Source organism: Sparus aurata, chromosome 1, assembly GCF_900880675.1.
Source record: "Sparus aurata chromosome 1, fSpaAur1.1, whole genome shotgun sequence".
Taxonomy (NCBI): domain Eukaryota; kingdom Metazoa; phylum Chordata; class Actinopteri; order Spariformes; family Sparidae; genus Sparus; species Sparus aurata.
In genome coordinates, this window is record NC_044187.1 from 19249286 (window position 1) to 19271147 (window position 21862).

The following is a 21862-nucleotide window of genomic DNA, read 5'->3' on the forward strand; positions in this document are numbered from 1 at the left end:
CGCTGCAAAAAAAAGTAGTCATTTAAAAGGTCAAGTGCTTTCTTTTTTTTTATTTGCCAATAAAGTGTATTTTCCTGCGTGCACACATAAGTGTGTGTGTGTGTCTGTCTGTCTGTCTTGAATAAATTATCAAACCTTAAAAAGAGGGGGTGGGAGATGAAAGGTTATTGAAAAAGGGATGAAGCTCTCTCTCTCCCTCTGTTCTGTCGCTTCACATTAAACACAACCACCACAGAGAGAGGGAAAGACTTTCTAACATTGCCCCACTTTCCCATCTCCATTCTCCCCTCCCTCCATCTTTTGACACACATTTCAGAAGACTACTAGTGCCAGCTAACTTCTGTTGCTCTTCTTCTTTGCTCCACCCTTATCTTGTAATACATCTTCCTGGCTTTCTGTGAGCAAATTGTTGGCTTCCAACAACTACATAGCCTTTATTTTACTCCTGAGACAGAACTCTTTAACGTACATACACAGGTTGATTACACTTTCTTCCTCACCTCTCCCCAGATGCCGACGGTGTCTCTGATGTCATTCTTGCAGTAGGACAGCTGTCGGATGCAGTTGTTGACAGCAACGCTGCTCTTTCCAGGAGCCAGGTCCTCCTCAGCCATTTCTACCCATCCTAAAGAGCGCACTGCAAAACACTAGACGACACATAGATAATATTGTTAAAACCAGTTCTTGCATACAAATGAAGTCCTTTTTGGGGGCATTTTTAAAAATGACAGTCTTTGTTTTTAACTGGAGGGATTCTGCTGGTAAAGCCAAACAATTATGACCATGCCAATGACGAAAACATAGATAAATATATGAGCAGGAAAAAGCATACTGGTATATAAAAAGAGAGCAAGTGAGGAGAGAGTGCCTTCATCAAGTATTCATTTGATTTCAGCAGTCCATTCAGAAGGTACTCTGCAGACCACAGAGACTAGTGATGAAAGAGGTCAGAGAGGACCAGAGATAAACAGAGGTGACAGACAGTGAATAAAGTGAGTCACTAACACAGTAACCAGTGACTTCCTAGTCTGTTCTACATCAAATATTTATATCAAACATGCAAGTATTAATGCTGTGTCAGAGGTAGTAGGACAAAGGGCTGTTTAAACGTTTTCACAAGTATTCTTGAAGTATTTCACAGCAGGACGGTCGGTAACATGATGTTTTTCCCGCTGACTTGAAGCTGAGTGAGGTTGATGAGCGCCTGGCTCTCACACACACGGACAGTACACAATGGTATACACACACACACATGTGCAGACATGCATACACACAGTAACTCCTGCAGTGAATCTCTGCATGTTGCCAGGAGTGGTGATAGTTCTGTAACAGATCCAGACCAGCAGGTGGTAGCAGCTACATGACACATAAACTGTCACACCCAGCCAACAGCTCAAAAATGTCTTTATGAGGACTGCTCGGTTTTCAAGTTCAGTTTCTGTTTCTGTGTTAAACACGGCCATTTTTGTAAATATATCTCCATCTGAATTTGATGCCAGCAACTAGTTTCTAAGAAGTTGGGACAGGGGCAACAAAAGACTGGGATAGTTGTGGGATTCCACAGGGAAACATGTTCATTGGGTTTGAGAGGAGCATCCTCAATAGGCTCAGTTGTTTACAAGCAGTGATGGGGCGAATTTCACAACTTTGTGAAACAAATGATTGGATAGTAAGTATGGAAGGATGGGCTCAGGACCACGTTGTAAAACTGTTGTCGGTAAAAAGCATTTGTTTGCATGTGAGTGCATTCAGTTTTTATTTAAGTTTTACACAGTGACCCAGCTTCTTTGGAATAAGGGTTTTAGTAAAAGATTGCAGGGTTTGTTTAGTTGAATATCAGCTGAGTGTATAGCAGTTATCTTCTAAGTTTTCTGCACTCTGATAGAGAGAAATTGATGTTGAGTGAGGGCTAGTTTGCATTTAACTCCCTTAAGAAGTAGTAAGGGTTCGATCCAATCTTGATACTGCTGTGAGCTATTTACTCAGTGTGTGTGTGTGTGTGTGTGTGTGTTTGTCTACCGGACCAGATGCCCTGACTGTATGTCTGTGTTTATGTCTGGTATCCATCACGGTGTCACTGTTGCTAAGGATTGTGAATTTCTGCCAGACAAATACACAGAGAGAAACAGACACTTGGCAGCCAAATCAGCACCACGTCATCAAACTGAGCATTGGCATTCAACTCTGATCTGCAATGCTTTAAATCTACTCAGCCATCACACACCTTGGTATGTAAATTAGTCTTACTGCAGTTTGTGACAAAATGACTCTGTACCAGATCAGATACAATATAGTCTTCTGTTTAATTAGCTGCATCTAAATTAATTTATAACTCACACTAACACTTGCAGGTGACAGTATCAGACAAATGGGCATGGCATCAGTGTTATTGAGCTCTCATTACAAACTTTAAATGTCTCATTTGAATCTTAGCTTTGAATGTTAAAGAGGCCTTGCACTGAACTGTACTGTTTGTTCTCGCCACTTGGAGGCAGTATTGTTTAGATATTGCTCCAGTCAGATGTGATCCAAAGACAGCCACTGTGGTTAAACATAAACACCACCCATACACAAACAGGTTTTGGACATCAACAGACCAAAACATAGGCACAGCATTAAAGCAAGAAGCCACATGCACTGGGAATGTTGACTATATTCTCCAGTGTTTAGAAGTAGGATTACATAACACATGTCATGAATCTGGATTGAGTAACATTCAGCATACTTGTAGCCACAAATAAATATATTCATAGTTTTTTACCGTTGACATGCATAACAAACAGATTGGCCAGATAAGGAACAAAATGACTCATGGCTTAATCTGCAGGTTTTGAACTGAAGTCAAGTTTAGGAAAAGGCTCCTTACCTTCGCCTCTGGGTCACTGTTGACACTGCTGGACTCCTCCTCTTCCACTGCTGGACGGTTCCTGAAAAAATAAAAGAAGAAAACGTTTATTACAAAAGGCAGGATGTAGTTATGTGATTATCAGTGTGCCATCATTACCACTGCGATCATTAGCTGCTATACTATCAAGGTTCCTGTGCTGCATTTGAAGGCTACAGGCAGTCATTACACGAACAGAGAACATGGAGGCATTTCCTGAGTAGAAGCACTAACTTCCTGCTTCATCTGACCCAATTTAGCTCTAACACTGATTAAACACAAGATAAGAGAAACTAAGGACACAGATCCAGTGGAGAACGATTCATGAACATTAGCAGTTTGATTTTTTCCTTGTGTATGTGTCTGTGCAGGTATTTCACCTTAGCTTGAGCGATGCGTAGCGAAGCGTAGCTCCTTCGAACTCCTTCAGACTTGGGTCAGGGTTCACCGTGGCAGCCTGCAGGTCCTGTTGCACACGGGTGACATCATCAGAGTTTGCAAAATGAGATAAAAAAAAACCCACATGTTCTGCCAAAGGGCAACTGACATTAAAGCCCCTTTCACACATGTAAACTGTTATGTTGTGTGGTAAAATTGTTTGGGTTTGGCAGCGATCACTGACACACACAGGTCTCTTACTAAAAAAAACTGTGATCCCAGAGGATGTTACAATTCCAGACGGATAAAAGCCTTGTCATCGTTTTATTTTTAGGTACTTTATAGTTGCCAGGCAATGCAGTTGAAAGCGATTCAGATTATTTTGATAATCTTTTATTAATGCAAGAGGATATCAAATTCATGTGGCTTCAAAATAGCCTGTGAATGTGGTTCTGTTTGGCATCAGTGTTGAACAGATGTTTGAACTTCCGACTGTTACATACAACTCCATAGCCTCACTTTGACTGAATAGCTTACTCTATGTTAGAGCAACATAAAGTACATTCACAGGTTACTGGGTATGTGGGAGAAGGGCTGATAACACACAAACCTGGCAGAAACCAAACGAAAATATTTTGAGCCAACACAGTTTATACCAGCATGCATCCAAGTGTGTGCAGAATGGCCTTGCTGGATGGACAAATGGTGTTGGTGTGTTATGTGTAATGGGGCATGCTGCATCAAGGAGAGAGAGTTAACATGTAGTATGTACACACAATTGTGTACAATCGCATTCAGATCCGAGCCAGCAGGAAGGAAGGACGACAATATTATAGCCACGTGAGTAAAAGAAAGAAACATCCTGTTGAGTGTGTTGCTGCAGCAGAATAACAGATGTTTTATATATCAGGCATGACAAAATGTCGTGGTTGTTGCAGTTACATTTATGTTGAAGCATCAGCCACACATGCTTATGCCCAGGCAGTGAATTTCTAGCACATAATGCATCAATGCATACACTCAAAAAGTGGGTGAGGAGAGACCGAGACTCATTGGCAGTGAGCACATTATACTTGCCTTCCACACTTCACTATCAATCTTTCCGCCAAAATCACTCCACACCTGCTTCTACATACAGCATTAAAACACACACATACACACACACAGTGGTGGGGCAAAGGTTGGGGGGAAGAAAAAGACAGAACAAGGCTGTTAGCTAACTAGCTCACTCCACACTGAGTGCCTGTTGCAATAAGGAGCGACCCAGCAAAAACATTTCTTAAATGTAAAGTCATCATCTTGATGTTGATCAAGACTTTCTAATGTTTCTTGCTCCTAATTGAACATTCACCTCCCTACTGAGAATCTAATGATTCTTGATTAGTAGTACATTAGCAAAACGGACACAGAAATAAGTCAGTGCTCATTTGGACAGTGACATTCTAGCTGTTGTTCTCCATCTTTACTATCCGAAAGCATCTGATGTTCAGTTTTAATTAAGACAACAAAATTCCAATCCAGTTATTTGCCAACTCACAGAAAAGATGATAAATATATATATTACTATAACCATGTAAAGAATAATCATGTAAGTGGACTTAGTGAGGAGTTACAAACATATTACAGCCATACTGCTGCTTTGCCTCAGTGTTTGTTTTGTTTGTTTTGTTGGACTTAATATTATTGCACAAAAAACTATCTTTGTCCATAAATGGACAAACTGTACTAGATTCCTGAGTGCTTAGAGAACCACTTTAAGGTCAAAGTCTTAGTCTCAAGGAGCCAAACCAAGTGAAGACATGCCACTGTCCAAATACTTACCGACTGCACCGAATGCAAATCGAGTAGACATTCGTATACAGTACATACAGATGCTGCAGGTACCAATTCCTCCCACAAACATAGATTAATACACATAAAAAAGACATCAAGCTCAACTTGAGGCTTTTGAGCCAAAAGAGAAGAAGAAGAGTGGTGGTTCAAAAAGGGAACAGAGCATGGGTACAGTTTTGAAGCGCCCTACCTTGTCTTCATCTTCAGGATTCTGAGAGTGACCCTCTTGATCAGGCATCCCCTGCAATGATGTCGAACGAGGCTAACAAGAGAAAGAGAAGAAGACAGAGATAAAGCATTTAAAAATGATTAAAATCTGTGCAGTTAGTATTCAGAGGACATGTTACTCCACCATGTTTGTCTGCCATTTCAGCTTCTGTGTCACTGGCTAATACTCAAGTAGTCTACAGGTCAGTCGCTCCAGATAGATGTGCCAGATTGAGAATATGGCACATCTATCTGTCAACATCAGTCCATTCTCGCTAGATCAATACTTTATCTACACCACGCTCCTCTCTATCAATCTCCTTCCCTCTCTCCATTTCCCTCTATCATTCTGCATGATTGACTGATTGACTGACTCAGAGCTGTGGCAGTACTGTATTCTGCTGCCAGACTGGACTACTGACAGTCTCTTCTCTGGCTCAGAGTCTTTACCTGGCTGTCCTGCAAGATATTTCCTCCACTAACCTTAAAGCAGTTATACAGTACAATCAAACCAATTCACTGTCTCCTTTAAAACCACAAAATGGAGGCTTAAAGTTAATTTTACAGGACAATGAAACCAAGAGAATGTTTTGTTGCTAACTTACAAAGTAGCAGCTGTTGACAAATCCACATGTGGTGAGGGTGGGCTCGTGAGTGGAGAGAGGCTCCACTGAGCTGTCAGAGGTGGTGCTGCCTGAACGAGTTGATGCCCTGTAGAAGATCTCGGCCTGGCCCGACTACACACACACACACACAAACACACAAACACACAAACACATAGTCATGACATCAGTTTTACTTAATACATATTCACTGATGCATACTTTTATTGACTGTTGACAGAAATAAGTGGATATTTGGGGATTAAAAAAACGCTAAGTCACCTTATTGACACTGATACTGAGCTTTTGCATAGACAGTATTATTATGTCTTCTGAATGAATAACACATTCTTCCCATGTTACTCATTCAGAAGATAATTTCCTTACCTGGGCATGAAAATACAATGTTGCTTCCTTAAATGTTAATAAATGTATCACAAAATATTATCGATAACACCAGTTCTGATTAAAATGCTAGAAGAGCATGAAGCTTCTCAGATCAGTGAGAACATAATACTTAGTAGAAGAAGACTGCACTCCAAATGCATTTCCATTATACACTCATTAGGTACACCCAGCTTAAAGTATGAAGTCAACAGTCCTGATTCAGTCCTGTTTATACTGTTACAGCTGGCACGAACAGCTGCACGATGGTTGCTTTGCTGAACTGCTGCAGCTCGTACATGAGTGTATGTACACACACACAGTAGCAGGGAAAGACACTGCCCTTCACCTGTTGTGTTTATTCTTTTCATGTACTCGACATATTCTACAGAAACAGATATAGAAACTGTACGCAATGGCTGGTATGATGTCAATATGACTGTCCACGAGAGCTGGATGCAGATCAAATAAAAGGTGAGACTCTAAATCTCCAGATGATGCCCTGCTGCAGCCCCAAAATGAAAAGGCAAGATATTCTGCCAATCACATGTCAGCTGTTGGACAATTTAATAGAAATTTTATTAATATATTATTGCAGGACTGCTGTATTAGAGTGCATCAGTTTTAGCTACATGTACCTGACAAACTGGCAACTAACAGGACAGTACCCACACATGTTATAGCTACTGACATATTCATTGTCTGATGTTTGCAATTTTGCTTATTTATCAGAACCTCCAAGATACATATTAATGATTACAATGCCAAGTTCAACTGCAATAATTAAGACTTATAAACACAATCTAGAAAATAATGAGGATTTGAATTTTTCTCGTGACTAAAAAGCAGTTATTAGTTGTTTTCATATTTGACTATTGTACAGCATATGCTTGTGTTTTAATCCAAGTGTCTTCATTATCTTTGTGTTAATTCAAATCTGTGTTCTCATGATTTCTCCCATTCATTCTTCATAATCTCTCCACACTGAGGGCGGATTATCTTCAGACTGAATTCCGACCACAATCTGAGCTTGGCTGCCACAAATACTAACAAATTGCTTACCATCGCTTAAACTGCCCTGGGTGATCACAGTTCAACAGAACAATTACAAATGTAACCACAATTAAATGCCAGTTAAAACATTTGAATTAAAATACCTCAAATGTGTGTTTGCTGTTCTATCACTCACCTCATGGTCAGGAGTGGGTGAGGGACTGAGTGAGCCCAGGGAGTGTTTTCGTGGTGTGGAGGCTGTGTGGTCGCCTAGGGCCTGGGTTTCTGTCTGTCCAGGAGGTGCTGGGCGGGTGGCAGGCCTCTCCCACTGGGTAGTGCCGGTAGGAATATGCCAGTAGTAGATACCGGCCATGTCTGTGATCTTCTTCCATCCCGGAGGAAGGTCAGGGTCTGTCTGGAACGACTGCTCACTCCAGATATCTGATGGACGAACACACACATTTGGATGGTTTATTAATATTAAGAGAAATAAAAGCATAATTCAGACTTTTTATATACTTCTACTACTTATAAATGCTTGAAAAACACACCTCTGTGACTGCACACAAATATCGAAGATTTACTTTACATCCATTTGATCAAACTGGCCTTTGTTACTGGAAGGTAACCATCCCACACTCATATAATGAACGATATGAACAGCTGTCTTATATTACCAGAATGTGCTGCAGCTGTTGTTTAACAGCCGCGTCTTTCTACAGAAGACAACTGAGTGAAACTTGTTAAGAGCTGCTGTCGCGCTTGTACATCCACACACATACCTTAAACATTTCTTAACTATAACCTTTCACACAGGCAAATAACAACTCTCAGCTATATACAAAAGCCCAAGCTTTCTTCTCACGAGTCGAACAAATACATATGTGCTTTTATTCAATATGACACAAATGAGGACAAGTTCTCTGCAGTAATTGTATTAGCTTCCTCTCTGAAGTAAGTATCATGCAAATCTGCCCTGTCATTTCCATGGGTGTATGAGTTATTTAATTTGTTGTTTTTTATCAGTTCATAAATCAGAAGTCATGTCCTTAATTCAAAGCTTATGGTCAAGAAATGGGTGGATCTCCAGCTGTCTGTAATGATGCCACATGCTAAAATGTCTCATATATTTATGGTGCATTTGTTGTTAGCCGACATACTTTACTGTAGATCATGTCAAAGAAGGTCAAAGTGACTTCTCTGGAGGATCAATAACATTGAAATGAAAAAATTGTTTCAGGAGGCAACGAAAGCAGAGCCAGACTAGAGGGACCCGATCATTTGTTTCTTTTTCAAGATCAATATGTAACAAGTCTGCAGTGGTACACACTGCTTCCAATAAGCCAGCCTCCCCTCTGAATTTAACTCTTACCCGCCTACTTATAGCTTCCGTACAATACAAAGTTAATTACAAGTTGCCAGTGATGGTAATGAAAGCGTAAGTGTTGCAAACTCAAATTAAAGTGTCTGACTCACAAAGTTTTAATGTGCTTATAATTTGTGAGTTGAAAACTACTTTTTGCACAAAAAATATCCCTAAATGAAATGAACTAAATGAAATGGAAGGATAAGCAGAAAATATCTTTAAACGAAATGAATAAACACCTGCACAAACAATTGTGTTCATGTTCTGGCAATCAAAACTCTAGAGTTAATTTAAGAGATGCTGGCTCAGTGTGTATGTTTTCTTGTAAAATGTAAACTTCCCTTCTCTAACAGAAGACAGCAACACTATATAGAGCAGATGGCTGTTACCTTAATTTACTGGGCAGTGATATGTGTAGAGGAAATATAGCAGTTACATTGAAAACACACACAAACTCTCTCACATGCACCCACATACGTGCACACACGTGCGCACACACACACACACACACACACACACACAAGCCTGCGGAAGTACAATCAGAGTACTTATATCACTGCCTCAGCTCTCACTTTTGTACTAAATGTCATCTCATCTGAAGGTTGCAGTTTCCTGACAGTCAAGCCAGCTGAAACACAAGCGCACAGAAGTAATAAAGATGATCCGTAACTACATTAGGTGGTGTAGCAACTCGTAAAGGTGATATAAGCTCTGAGGGACTGGTCAGCTGGTGTGTTTGTGTGTAGTTGTGTGTGTGTGTGACTGCACAAAGAGTCCTCAAACTGCTGACCACGCTGATGAAAGACAGCCCATGGGCCTGTCGCCACGACAGCAGGCCATATGTCATCATGACGACTGGGTTGGTCCAGATTGAGATGGAAGTCAGACACGCACACACACATGCAGAAGGAAATGATTTTATTAGACCAAGTTTTATTAACAGACTAAACATCACTGACAAAACTTAACAAAATGCACCCATACATTCTAGGCATTCAAGCAGACACCCCTTTGGGCTTAAGACTGTGCTTTAGAGCAAGGAGCTGGGATGCAGAGCCTTCTGGGAGTTGCAGTCTTTCATGAGCAAAAAATAGGTCAGAGCAAATAAAACTACAACAGAGAGAACCTGAGTGTCTCTGCTGTGAGCGAGGGGGAAGATGGTGACTCAGAGAATGGGTGCCAGATTGAGATGAACAGACCACTCAATGTGGATTTAAGAGGAGAGAGAGAGACATAGAGGGGGAGACAGAGAGAGAGGGGAAGAGGGGGGGGGCTGTTCTTGGCTTGAGTGGTATATCATGCCTCAAAGTTAGCATCGTCACCCTCTGCAAGCACTGTGGCAAGTGTGGAATTAGAAGGAAAAGCTTAAATGTGCAAACATAGGCTTGTGCACCTATGCAGCTCATGGGAAGGTGCCACAGCCGAACTACGTAGCAGTAAGCCTGTGATAGCCTCGGTTAGCATGCAGCTCCATGCCAGAGCAGAGTTAGGCAGAGGGGGAGGGGAGAGCAGTGAGATTCTGGAGGAAAACACACTGATACACACATGTTGTCTTTGGCAAACTACACCTCACACACACAAGCTACTGTGACGAAACCGATGCACCACACACAAACACATAAACAGCATGCACAGACCACAGATTCTTATGGCGGATATTTAGAGGACGATTACAGAAACAAACTTCATCCCCCGTGTTGGAGGAGACACACGCATATACACACACTTGGGCACATACTCACTCACACACAGACAGACACACTCAGACCAGCGTTCCAACTCCGACCCCACGGTGTGGTTTTCAACCGACTCCGACAGATGCACCTACCCTCGTAATTGACAATCACAATGGCCAGCATGTAGTCTTTGCCCAGCATCATAGTTAGCTAGCTGCCTCTCATACAGCAAAAACAGCACTGTAACCAAAAGAGAGAACCCCAGACAGAGATTGAAAGAGAGAGAGAGAGGAGAGAGAAGGGGGGGGACACTGCAAAAGAGGGGGTGAAGAGATAAGGAGAGAGAGAGAGAGAGAGAGAGAGAGAGAGAGAAAGAGGGAGACACATTGACTCAGCGAGGCAGGAAGATCATGACGTGAAAACAGAGGCAGAGGAGAGGGGGAGAAAAGAGTGAATGAGGAGGGGAGAGCGAGTGAGAATGGAGAGAGATTAGAGAGATGGAGGTTGTGTATCCCCCTGCAGCTGAGCTACGGTCGCTGTTGTTGTCTCTGCTTTCTCTATCTGGAGCATCAACAACGTCAACAGCTCGAAAAAGCTTGCCCTCCCTTTCCTGTCCTAAAACAACCACTCCTACAGGCACATTAAAAGAAACTAAAAATTTGGCAACCCTCTGAAAATGTCCATATTTATCACATTCTTCCTCATTCCCACCTCCACTTTAGCCTCTCTTGGTTGTCCTGGCAACCCCTAGATCATCTTTCATTCAGTATCATATCCAGGGGAGGCACACAGATGAGGAGGAAGAGGAGCAGAGGGGAGACATAGAGCCGATAAAGGGAGAAAAAAAACAGCACAGAGGAGGAGTTTTATATATTGAGGGTTAAAAGATTAAATGGGTGACAGAAAGAGAGAAAAGTGTCTAATTTGTTAACTTAAATTTTTTTTTTCATTTTTTACATATATATATGTATATATATGTACATACTGTGATGCTTTTGCAATGTAGACATCTGTTTTCCTTGCCAATAAAGTCCATTTAAATTAAACTAAATTGAATTGTAAAAGTATTGGAGCATCTGGTGTTCACATAGTGCTACAATGCATGTTGTTGTGTCGGAATGCATAGGAGCTCTTTGAATGACCTTCCTTGACTCAGCGTGTGTGTGTGTGTGTGTGTGTGTGTGTGTGTGTGCATATGTATGTGTGTGTTTTGGCTCCTGTGTGTGAAAACAGTGTTGTATTGGCCTTCTAACCCGCAACATCCCAATAGGAATCTGACAAACACCTGTGAAAACAACACAGCTTTGTCAGTACTAGAGAGGCAGACAGGAGGGCACAGTAGTAAGGATGACAATGTGTTATCGATAAATCCAACATGAACGGTACAAGCATGATGACTATCGACTCGTCAGCAAGTGACGAGTGCCCTCGGAGGGCACTACGTCTTAACTAGAGATGACAGTGCCACTAACATTTTGTCCTCCTTCCTCGCCTCATCAATACGCACATAGAAATTGAGCTACATGAAACATAAGGCCATCCCCTGAAGAGATTTATCACTTTGGAATTACATTTTAGACAAAGACAAGCGAGAGGAAATCAGAACAAGAGAAACACATGGAAAGTTAATTCTACCGCAGCGCCAACAGTGTAACTCACAAACATCATGGAGGACAAGCTGCTGGTACTTGAGATGAAATACACAGATGCTGAGAGTCTTCAATTCGAAAAGGGACGATGAGTCATCAGAGAAGCAAGAGAGGCAAAAAAAAAAAAAAAACGACCAATGGGGCTCAACAGCTCAGAGCACTGCAACTTTCACAGACTCAGAGGATGGTTTACAGCTGAGCTCATGTCAGAGGTCAGGGCTGCTGCTGTAGAGGAGATGGATGTGTTTGATATGTCTTACAACAAAGCTCAAGGCAGAGAGTTTTAAGGGCCCAATTAAACAGAACATCCAGAATTTTACATCGCGCTGACATCAGAAACGCAGTGACTTTAACGGACCTTCTGCAGGAGTAGGGGCCAATACAGAGGTGATGGCTCAAAAGAATTTCTTTAGCTACAAAATTCAAGACGCCTTTCTGTGTGCACTTTATCAAACAGTATGGATAAGACAGGACAGAAATGGCTTTACTTATATTAATTCTCAATGTCAGTTAAAGCAACACTGCATAACTTTTTTACCTCAAAAGAACAGCGAAATAGTATAAAATGCTAATTTCTACATAATGTTGCTTTAAGGTTAAAACAATTGATTGTGGTAAATAAGTACATTAAACAAGTCAAAGCATATTTGCTCCATCTTAAAAGACAGAACAGATTGCTTTTTAATGCACAGTAATAATTATTATATTTTATAATAAAGCCAAAAGCAATGAGTCTTTGTTTTACTTCAATGACAGATGGGCCTAAACTTTTTCCCTTGGCGAGCCAGAACTTACACCTAATAATGGGCCACAGACAATGCAAACACTGATGCAAAATGTTAATAGGATCCAAATTTCTTAAAAGGGGCTCTTTATAACAATTTGTAGCAATTTGCATGTATTAATCACTTTTTTTATTGGCCATATGTGTGCAATTTGAGAAATGAGACCTTCCACGTATCTCTCAGTTGCCATTACAAGCCCGTGGACTGCTTGTTTTATTTGTTTAATACTGCTGGACTGTGGTTTTCTTTGTGAAAGTCTCAGATTTTCCGAGACATAACAAATTATGTGATCCATGCTTGTTCTCGAGTGCCTTGTCTCAATGCCTCTCTCTACTCCACTAAAAGAAAGCAACAGTAGATAATGTGAGTTTAAAAATGGAGTCCGTAAACATAAACTATTGACCGAGACAGAAGTACTCCTTTGACTGACCGACTTCCTGTACAAAGTGTGTCCCTGCCAACAATGCTCTGATTAAAAGGTTATCAATAATTAGGGATACTTTGGGGATAAAATGGCATAAACAGTGATTTCTATTCAAATTTCTAAAAATGAATTGAATATTGTGGCATGACAACTGTTGTCCATGATCCCCAATTTGGGCAGCTCTATTCAATATCAGTCTCAGTCTCTGTATGCTGTACCAAAAGACCAATGAATTGAAGTGGGATAAAAACGTAGGACAAAAATTTCTCTCTGGTGGCACACAGCTACTAGTTCATATAACTACCAACCACCATATGTTTGTTTATGCATGTTTCTTAACAGCATCCCGCATTTAATATCTGCAGAGCACAAATGTTGTTATTGTTAAAGAACTTAAAAAACTATTAAATCTATGGAGAAGATTTCCAGAGCTAAATCAGCTCGTCTCTTGAGAGTGAGGGAGAAAGTGGCAGCCAGAGATTTTGTTTTAACTTGCAACTGGCCAGCAAGCCCTGTTCACACACACACAGGACACACCTTGAGATGGGATGCAGCTAATCTAGCATGCTAACCACCCATGAGGTAACAAGGGGCACTTCCTGTCCCAGAGGGATTCTGGGAGATTTGCTGGAGCCTGGAGTGTTTGTTATTCTGTTCCAGCAATGTCCGAGTTCTGCATGTGCACACACTTGCACACAAGCACGCACGTAGTCACCATAAATGGAAACATGTCATCAGTAGAGAGGATGGCTAAACCACTACATAGCACACAGCAGGAGAAAAAAACAGAGTAGCTGACACACTCACATGAAAACTATGCTAAACATCAGAAAATGACAGTGTGGCTGTAAGGTTTACAGTGATAAACTTTTTGCAGCATGTTTTGTTTGTGTGTTTAAGAGTGTACCTGTCTCCTCTGGAGAGTTGCTCTCCTGGGACAGTGTGGTCCAACTCAATTCTTCGTCACTGGGGTTCAGATTCTGGATGCGGTTCAAAGCACAGTCTGTCTTTGCACCAGTCCTCCTGTCCTTCTTCGTCTCTGGAGAGGAGGAGGAAGAGGAGGAGCAGGAGGCCACTGAGAGCAGGGGTGTGTCCTCTGGGCTGGCCTGCCTTGGTGGGGAGGGAGGAGGAGGAATCGGAGAGTCCTTGCCTGATTTGAGGAGCTTGAGGTTGGAGTGTAGGTCAGAGATGAGCTCCAGGCCTGAAGAAACTTTGTGGTTGTTCACGGGAGACTCACTTTTAATCACCAGTAAAGGCTTCTTCTCCTCATCCTCGTCCTGCTCCTCTGGTACCACCTCGTCTCCATCTTCCTCAATCTTCATCTTTGACATAATTTCCTTCTCAGACAAAATGCTGATGTCATCGCTCTCCTCTGCCTCAATGTTCAGGTCAAAGCCCAGATCTGTTGTGTTGCCATTCAGTGTGAGCTCCTCACTTGTGTTAGTGTTACAGTCTATGTCTGATTCAGTTTTCTGCTCTGGCTCCGAATCACCGATAATGTCTTGGTGTGGTTCACCATCAAGATTAATGACGTCTTCCTCTCGGTCATTATTGGTGAGAGTGTGACTGTCACACTCCTCGGCTGTGTTTACATTGAGGTCATCAGCAGCAGTTTCTGAATTACACTCCACGTCTGTCAATTCAGGGTCGGTTGTGTTTTTGTTGTGATCTTGACCGGCTTTACGAAGCTGGTTGACTCCATTCTTGGCCAGTTTGGGATTTGTGGGGGTCAAAGACTGTGACGGGGATGAGGATGGTGGTGATGATGATGGCACTGCTTCTCCGAGGCCCATGGCAGCCTGGATACTGGTAAGGGCATACTTTTTGCGACACTTGGGAGGCGTGGCGGAGCCCTGTTTGATGACATCACTGCTGAGCAGCTGGTTGTGTGAAGAGCGAAGGCTGAGTGAGGTGGGAGGTGTGGCAGTGGGGCCATTGTGATTGGTCACATCTACTGACATCATTGTGCCACAAGACAGATCACCTGGAAGATGAAGAGAGTGGGAAGAGGAGGTGAACAAATTACAATCCAGACATGTAGGGGGCTTTGCTGCTGCTTACTAACTACTATGTGCATTATAACAGCTATGCAAAAGACCGGTGCTGTGTATAGGATATGGCGAGTCCTAATGGTTCCAATCCAATTCATCCAATCTACTACACATTTTGCATGTGTTACTGATGACCCAAGGTCGAAAAGGGTGCATTTTGGAAGTGCGACACAGTCAATGTTAATACTTTGAATGAACAGTGAACACCAATCTGTGCAGCAGTGGGGTTTTATTTTCTTCAGCGAGAACTGGAGGTGAGATTTTAAATTGCTGTCAACAGTCATATGCTAGCTAATGTTAGCTGCTACAGGATACCTCTATCACTGGCTGTTCTGCACCAAACAGCATTTTTTTGAACAGGCACTCACTAGTTCAACAAATAATGTTAATGATAACTAATTAAGAACTCCTGCAACTTGAGCCTGTTTTTCTGCGTGAGTTTGCAGTTAAACATACCAGAGCTTTAATTTCCACAAGTCAACTCAAGTCTACTGAATCTATTAAAACATGTTGGTGATAGTATACATTCTTATATTACTGTCTGCAAATAATAATAAAAAAACATAAACAACAACAATGAACTGATCATATTAAATACCTGTGTAGCCAAGTATATAGTACTGTTTTCTTTCATGCCACACAGCAACTGTTATCAATGAAAACACATACAGCAGTTGGGCAGTTTTACTACCTGACATATTTCCGCAGAACAGTGGAAATATAGCATATTTTGAGTACTGTTCTAGTGCTGTAAATACTAGCTAAGTTACAGAGCTCAGCTGTTTTTGGAAAACCACAGCTCAGAAAGGGACACTAAAATGTTGCAAAGAAGGACAACTGTAGGGTTGGCTTCGGCCTTTTTTCGTGGGATTTGTTGACAAAAACAAAAATAAAGAATAAAACTGGGATTTTTTTCCACATTAGTGTCCACTGCAGAGCAGGGATGGTGAACCGCTCAGCATGAGGAGATGTATGTATGGGGGTTTTCACACCAACTGAACGCTGAACACAAACACAGCATATGTGAAAGCATGTGTGCAAGCATGTGTGTGTGCATGTTTTACCTGACAGGAGGTCAGTCATAAACTTGAGCTGGTCACGGTTCTGGGTTCAGTAGACTCAGCTGTAGATCTAAAGATCCCCAAGAGGAGGAAACAAAAAGTACAAGAATGATTAGAAGAAGAATGCCAAGAATCCTGAGTACTTCTTGGGTTGCCCTCAGAGACCACATTCATCCATGTATAACCCAACTACAGCTGGTTTCTATGGAGACAACAGCGGAGGGTCTCATAACACCACCAACATCAAAATGATAGAAGTGGCATTCTGAATGATATGCAGAGAAGTAAGGGAACCACTGTTTATTTGGTTAAGAATTGTAACCTGTGTTATATATATCAACTGTCCCTCCTGGTCAGCTACTCAATAAACAGAAGAAAGTGTTTTCCCTTCCCATCAAAATCTGAGGTAGATTTCCAGATTATTTTGAGAATGCCTAAAAGCCAGTGTCCACGTAACGCCATTGTCTTTTTTCACTTGTTTCCGGTGAGAAGGAAGCACCCAGCATCTTTGTTCCAAGCATTACAACTTTTTCTGTGCGGCTGCTCCAAGTGCTTTGAGTTGAAAATCTCTCAACTTTTCAGAGAGGCGCTGGTGACGTCACTGTTAATACTGATAATAATCAACATATTTTTGTCTCCTACAGATCATGCCAAGCACCCACATTTTCCTTGCTCTAATGTTGCCATGTTAAATAAAAAAGAATAGGATAGTAAACCACAGAGGGGCAAGATGCACATGCAGCGTTTTTCCTCTAAACACAGAAAACACTTCATCTCCTGGGTGCAAAGCCAGCGCTTTTCTGCATGAAAATTTGCTATGTGGACACAGGCCCTAAGACATGTCAAAAGCACAAAAACAGTGTGGCTATTCTTGTGATGTTTATATGCTCTTAAACCTAAAAGGTGCAGGGATTATGGCACACAGGAAGGGTTTGCCTGCATGGAGATGAACTGAGTTTTAGGTTCATCCAAACAACAATAAGGCTCCAATTTGGCTCAAGTGATCAACCTTAAGTTAGCTATGCATGGAAAACCGTGCTTCAGATGCTTCAAAGTAAAACGAGAATGTTTGTCTTTTACTGTGAAATTTTGACAGTTATTCAATTAATTTCTCTGGTATTAATTTAGCATCCTCTTACCATCATAGCAAAGGTTATTTTGTTTTCAACAAGTAAAAAGATGCTCTAAATGTATCTAAAAACCATACCATCACCATATCAGAATATCATCCCATATCTATGGACAACAGCAATGTTTGTAAATAATGAAAGCCTATATTTACAATTCTGACAGAGCAAGCAACAAAAACTTCGACAGTTTACAGGAGTCTGTTTCAATGTTAAAAACATACTGTTTTGGGGGGGGAAAAAAGCCATTTTACAGCAGGTACTTACCAGAAAACTAAGGATTGTGGGAAACTCCAGGATGGAGCGCGTCCATACTGGTAGTCAATGGCTCTTTTCTTCGTCCAATCGCGAAGGCTTTACTGAAGCAACGGCGTCCTGAGGGAGAGACATAAAACAGGATTAATGAGAAAGAGAAAGAGGGCGGGCTGAACAGAGAGGAGGAGGAGGACTGCAGGACACCAGAGGGACAAATAATAAAGATGCATCAATTATTCACAACCTCGATCAAACATTAATACACAAGGTGTGTGTCTTTGTACGTGTGTGTGTTGTGTGTATGTGAACATAAGGCTCATTTTGTACAGAGCTCATATTTCTTTCTTTGGTGCAGAGTCTTGCCAACCCTTCGCTGACTGGAACCATCATAAACTTTATGCCACAGGAGACTTGTAAACTCCCGCTACTCTGCTTTCCAACAACCAACACACAGACGCACACACATTACTTCATAATGCAGTCAAGACTTGTGGACAGTTCTCACCAATACACAACCTCTATGAGCAACGGAGAGAACGATAATAAGCGTAGTTAGAATGGACCATAAAAATCCACTTATCCCTGGCTGAGGGTCTGGAAAAATACCTGGAATGATTTGGGGGAATAAAGTGGTAACTAATGAAAGAAACATTACCCCATCACATGGAGCTTTTAGCCAAACTAACAGCTGACATAGTCTGTTGTTACGAGCTAATTCCACATTTCGTAATTAAATCTACCTAATTCATGGACCTAATCAGAATCAGCAGCAGGGGTAAAGGCGAAAGTGTGCAGATGGTTGCAAGAAGTTACTATCATCAAAGGTTGGTAATCACGTAAAACCTCAGTAGCAGTGAGAGTGTTATTGTCCCACACACTAAAAGTGGTGGATCAATGTGTTGATTTAAATGCAGCCATTTGGAGATTTTGTATTTTTTTCTTTAAGGTTTAATTGACCCTTCACTAATCCCTCTCATTTATCTACATAATGACTGAAGTCACAGCAGGTTTTGCAGAAGTCCTCAACTCCCTGCAGGAAGACTAAAACCCCTACAACTTTAGCTTACAAGGCTTCTACTTGCCTCCTCAGCCTTGGACGCATTTCTTCTCTCAGTCTTAAATGTCATTGAACAGACTAATCTGCGCAAACAGAACAACTGACATTTGCTGATGTGGTTTTCACATTATTCTAAGAGACTTATATAGATGAAGGACATAGAGCATTTAGCAGTTGGGGCGTGTGTGGTAATTTATATGAAAAACAAGTGAAAACAGATTAAAAGAAGCCCTTGATTTAGAGAAAAGAAACATTTTAGTTCTTACTCTATCAAGCTACCTCTAGTACTTTGTGTGAGCTGTTGCTTTCCGTACTGTCTGAAGCAGAGTTACTGATTTGCTGTCACCTTCGATAAATAAGGCAGCAATAAGGCAGTTATATAATTAGCCCAGCTCTAAATTATCCATTTTGTATGCTCAGTGACAAAGTGGAATGTATTTTCCAACAAATAAATCAATCTGTTGCTTAATTTCAAAACTAATCTGACCAAAAGTGAATGGAAAGTCAATATTATCATGTCAGTAAAGAAAGAAAACATTTACAAGCCCACGGGCAAACAGTGACATCAGGCTATGTATCATGTGGTAAATATAAAAAGTCATACAATGGCAATACAATAGCTAACAATGAATCTCCAGACTTGCATAACGTTTATATTTGTACAGGTTTATGCAACTACTCAAAGTTATGAATAGTGCATACTTCTAAAGTATGCATGCTGAATCACTTGACTGGTGCTGGTAAATCGATCCAACATATTGAGGAACAGTTGATCTGCCTCTAAGCTAATACTATTTACTGACATAATAGACAAACAACATCTGGTTTGTCTGGCAACACTAGGTGTTACTGTTAGAAAAAAAGAAAAAGTAAGCCATCTGAGGAGCAGCTGTATAATTTGGCCTCAAAGCAGCTATTTGTGCTGTAATATCTTTTCTCTGATGGTTTAAGCAATGGATACAACAGAGATAACATGTCAAAAGTGAGTTTAGAAAACTTTGGTAGTTTACAGTCTGACTCTCACAGAACAATCTGTGTTTCCATAACATCAGAGTGTATGCATGACTGACAGAGAAAACAACAGAGATAAACAAAGACATAAAACTTACAGAACAAGCACGAAAACTTCCTAGAACAAAGACAAGTCTGATATACAAAATTGAATCATAAATTAGCAATAAAAAAATGTTGCATTCTGGGATTAAAATTACAAGGCATGCGCAGTTCCTTAAATCTTGCTGCAACAAGTCTGCATACCTGGGAACTTGTGTTTGTGTGGGAGAGAGTATTTGTATGAAGGGGTGTCTTCACTAAAAACATATGAATCATTTCCCATGAAATGTCACTGCTGACCTGGCATTACAGGTTGGATCTGTAATAGACTTCCCTGTAACCGGCTCAAACCTGTCCAACTTTAGCGCAAGAGTCAACACAGTTCACCCTGACTGGTAAAAATACAAACAAATTTAGTAAAGTACGTTCGGCTAATAATGGGATAGTAAGTTGTTTTGGCTCTATACTCCAACACATTTAGTTTTGCATAATTAATTTGATATTCATCACTGTTTTAACTGCTTTTGCTTATCCTTTTAAGGATAATATGCAGGAGTCCGGAATATTAATCATTGTTCAGAAGCTGAGGATGGTAGGGCAGAGGGACAGTTTGTGCAGGAATTCAGTAAATTAAGGGAACTATGTACCATTGTTGAAACTTAATACAATTAAACAGGTGTTTGCTTTGCACCTATGGTTCAAGGGGTTTCACAGTCATATTAAGACAACAGTATATGAACCTGTCTCTCTTCTTATATACAGTCACTCCACCAGACAGATAAAGCTATACAATATATATTATAGAAGTTCACTTAGAGCCCAAACATTAACATCGGGTGACGGGTCAAATCATGCATTTGATGTGTGTCACTTGCTGCAGTACAACCCTGTGTCTGCTGGGGTCTGTGGGTAGTAGACTTGAGCCAGATGTTGACTGCAAAGGATAAATGTTAAATATGATGACATTATTTGAGTTTAACTTGCCAAATATATTGCAGCAGCGGCTCCAAAAGTGGCCTTCACATGGCATTAGCATTCACATTAGTATTCACATTAGCACTGCGTTACTGGACTCAAGATGGAGAGTTTAAAAATCGATGCAGCAGAACCAGGGATATTACCGTTTATATTCTAAGCATTCTTCTTCTGTCCCTTCATAACAAACAACGTCACCCAACTACTGGCAGTTCTGAAAGACAGCCATCCCCAAATTTAAGAATGATGCGGCCCAATTTGAAATCTAAAAATCCCAAATGTTTAATCATAACTCTCACACCCTAAGATACTGTACATGCTGATGTTGTATAAAAATCTGTTCCCCAGTTAAATAATGTCGCCCTCTGCAATGTGACCTATTGACCTACACTGCTGGGTGCAAGTAAAGGTAGGTGGTACACATATTGACAGGAAACAAACTTCCCAACATCAAATAAAAAATAGGTTAGAGATATGAAGAATAACCTGTAATTGAACTACCTTGTTTGACCAGGTCTGATTAACTTACTAATTCAAAATTGTACCCACAAGTATTCTATGGCAATTTTACACAATGTATTTATTTATTGTTACCTCTGGCAACCCACCTGCAGTCTCTTCACGGCCCAACAGGAGGCAGCGGCCAATACCTTGGGAATGACTGCCGTAAGAGATCTGGGTGCGTTATGCTGCTTAAACTGCTAGCCTTCGACAGAGATGATGAGGTGGCTACAGAGGTGCTAACTTATTTTTTACCACACACCCAGATTTTTTTTTCATTTCTCAACCCGAACTAACACTGATATGAGGCAGTTAATCAGAATTCTTTTAGCTCCCTCAGGAGCCACTGCCAAGTCTTTGCTTCATACAAATGTGCTGTAGTACTCCCTACGATCTGTAAACACACTTTGATGTGTAAAATTAGTGGAGTTGCCCTTTAAAGTTACAACTTTAACATCAGTGATTGTCTCATTGCATGTTGGAGGGGGGCCAAAACAACAAAAATGTGTCACTGTCAGAACAGACCGCTCTGAAGCTGCCATATAATTCCTTTTGCATACAGACACACATGAAATGTAAAGTTTTCATACTGGGGTGGAGC

At 41.0% G+C, this 21862-nt stretch overlaps 1 protein-coding gene across 8 annotated transcripts in view; it reads right to left on the minus strand.

Moving 5' to 3' along the window:
• apbb2b (amyloid beta (A4) precursor protein-binding, family B, member 2b) overlaps window positions 1-21862 on the minus strand; it is a 49461-nt gene that overhangs the window by 13980 nt on the left and 13619 nt on the right. For 6 of the 8 annotated variants that reach the window (XM_030416328.1, XM_030416292.1, XM_030416337.1 and 3 more), the window contains exons 2-11: window positions 17688-17795; window positions 16297-16363; window positions 14089-15165; window positions 7478-7722; window positions 5908-6039; window positions 5286-5357; window positions 4340-4390; window positions 3265-3350; window positions 2867-2927; window positions 501-647 (exon numbers count right to left, since the gene is read on the minus strand). In XM_030416328.1, the coding sequence (XP_030272188.1) occupies window positions 501-647; window positions 2867-2927; window positions 3265-3350; window positions 4340-4390; window positions 5286-5357; window positions 5908-6039; window positions 7478-7722; window positions 14089-15165; window positions 16297-16315 (1890 nt within the window). In that variant the 5' untranslated portion in view covers window positions 16316-16363; window positions 17688-17795. Of the gene's footprint in view, window positions 1-500; window positions 648-2866; window positions 2928-3264; window positions 3351-4339; window positions 4391-5285; window positions 5358-5907; window positions 6040-7477; window positions 7723-10475; window positions 10904-14088; window positions 15166-16296; window positions 16364-17687; window positions 17796-21862 lie in introns of those variants that run through there. The other 2 variants (XM_030416346.1, XM_030416355.1) reach the window with 2 other exon arrangements.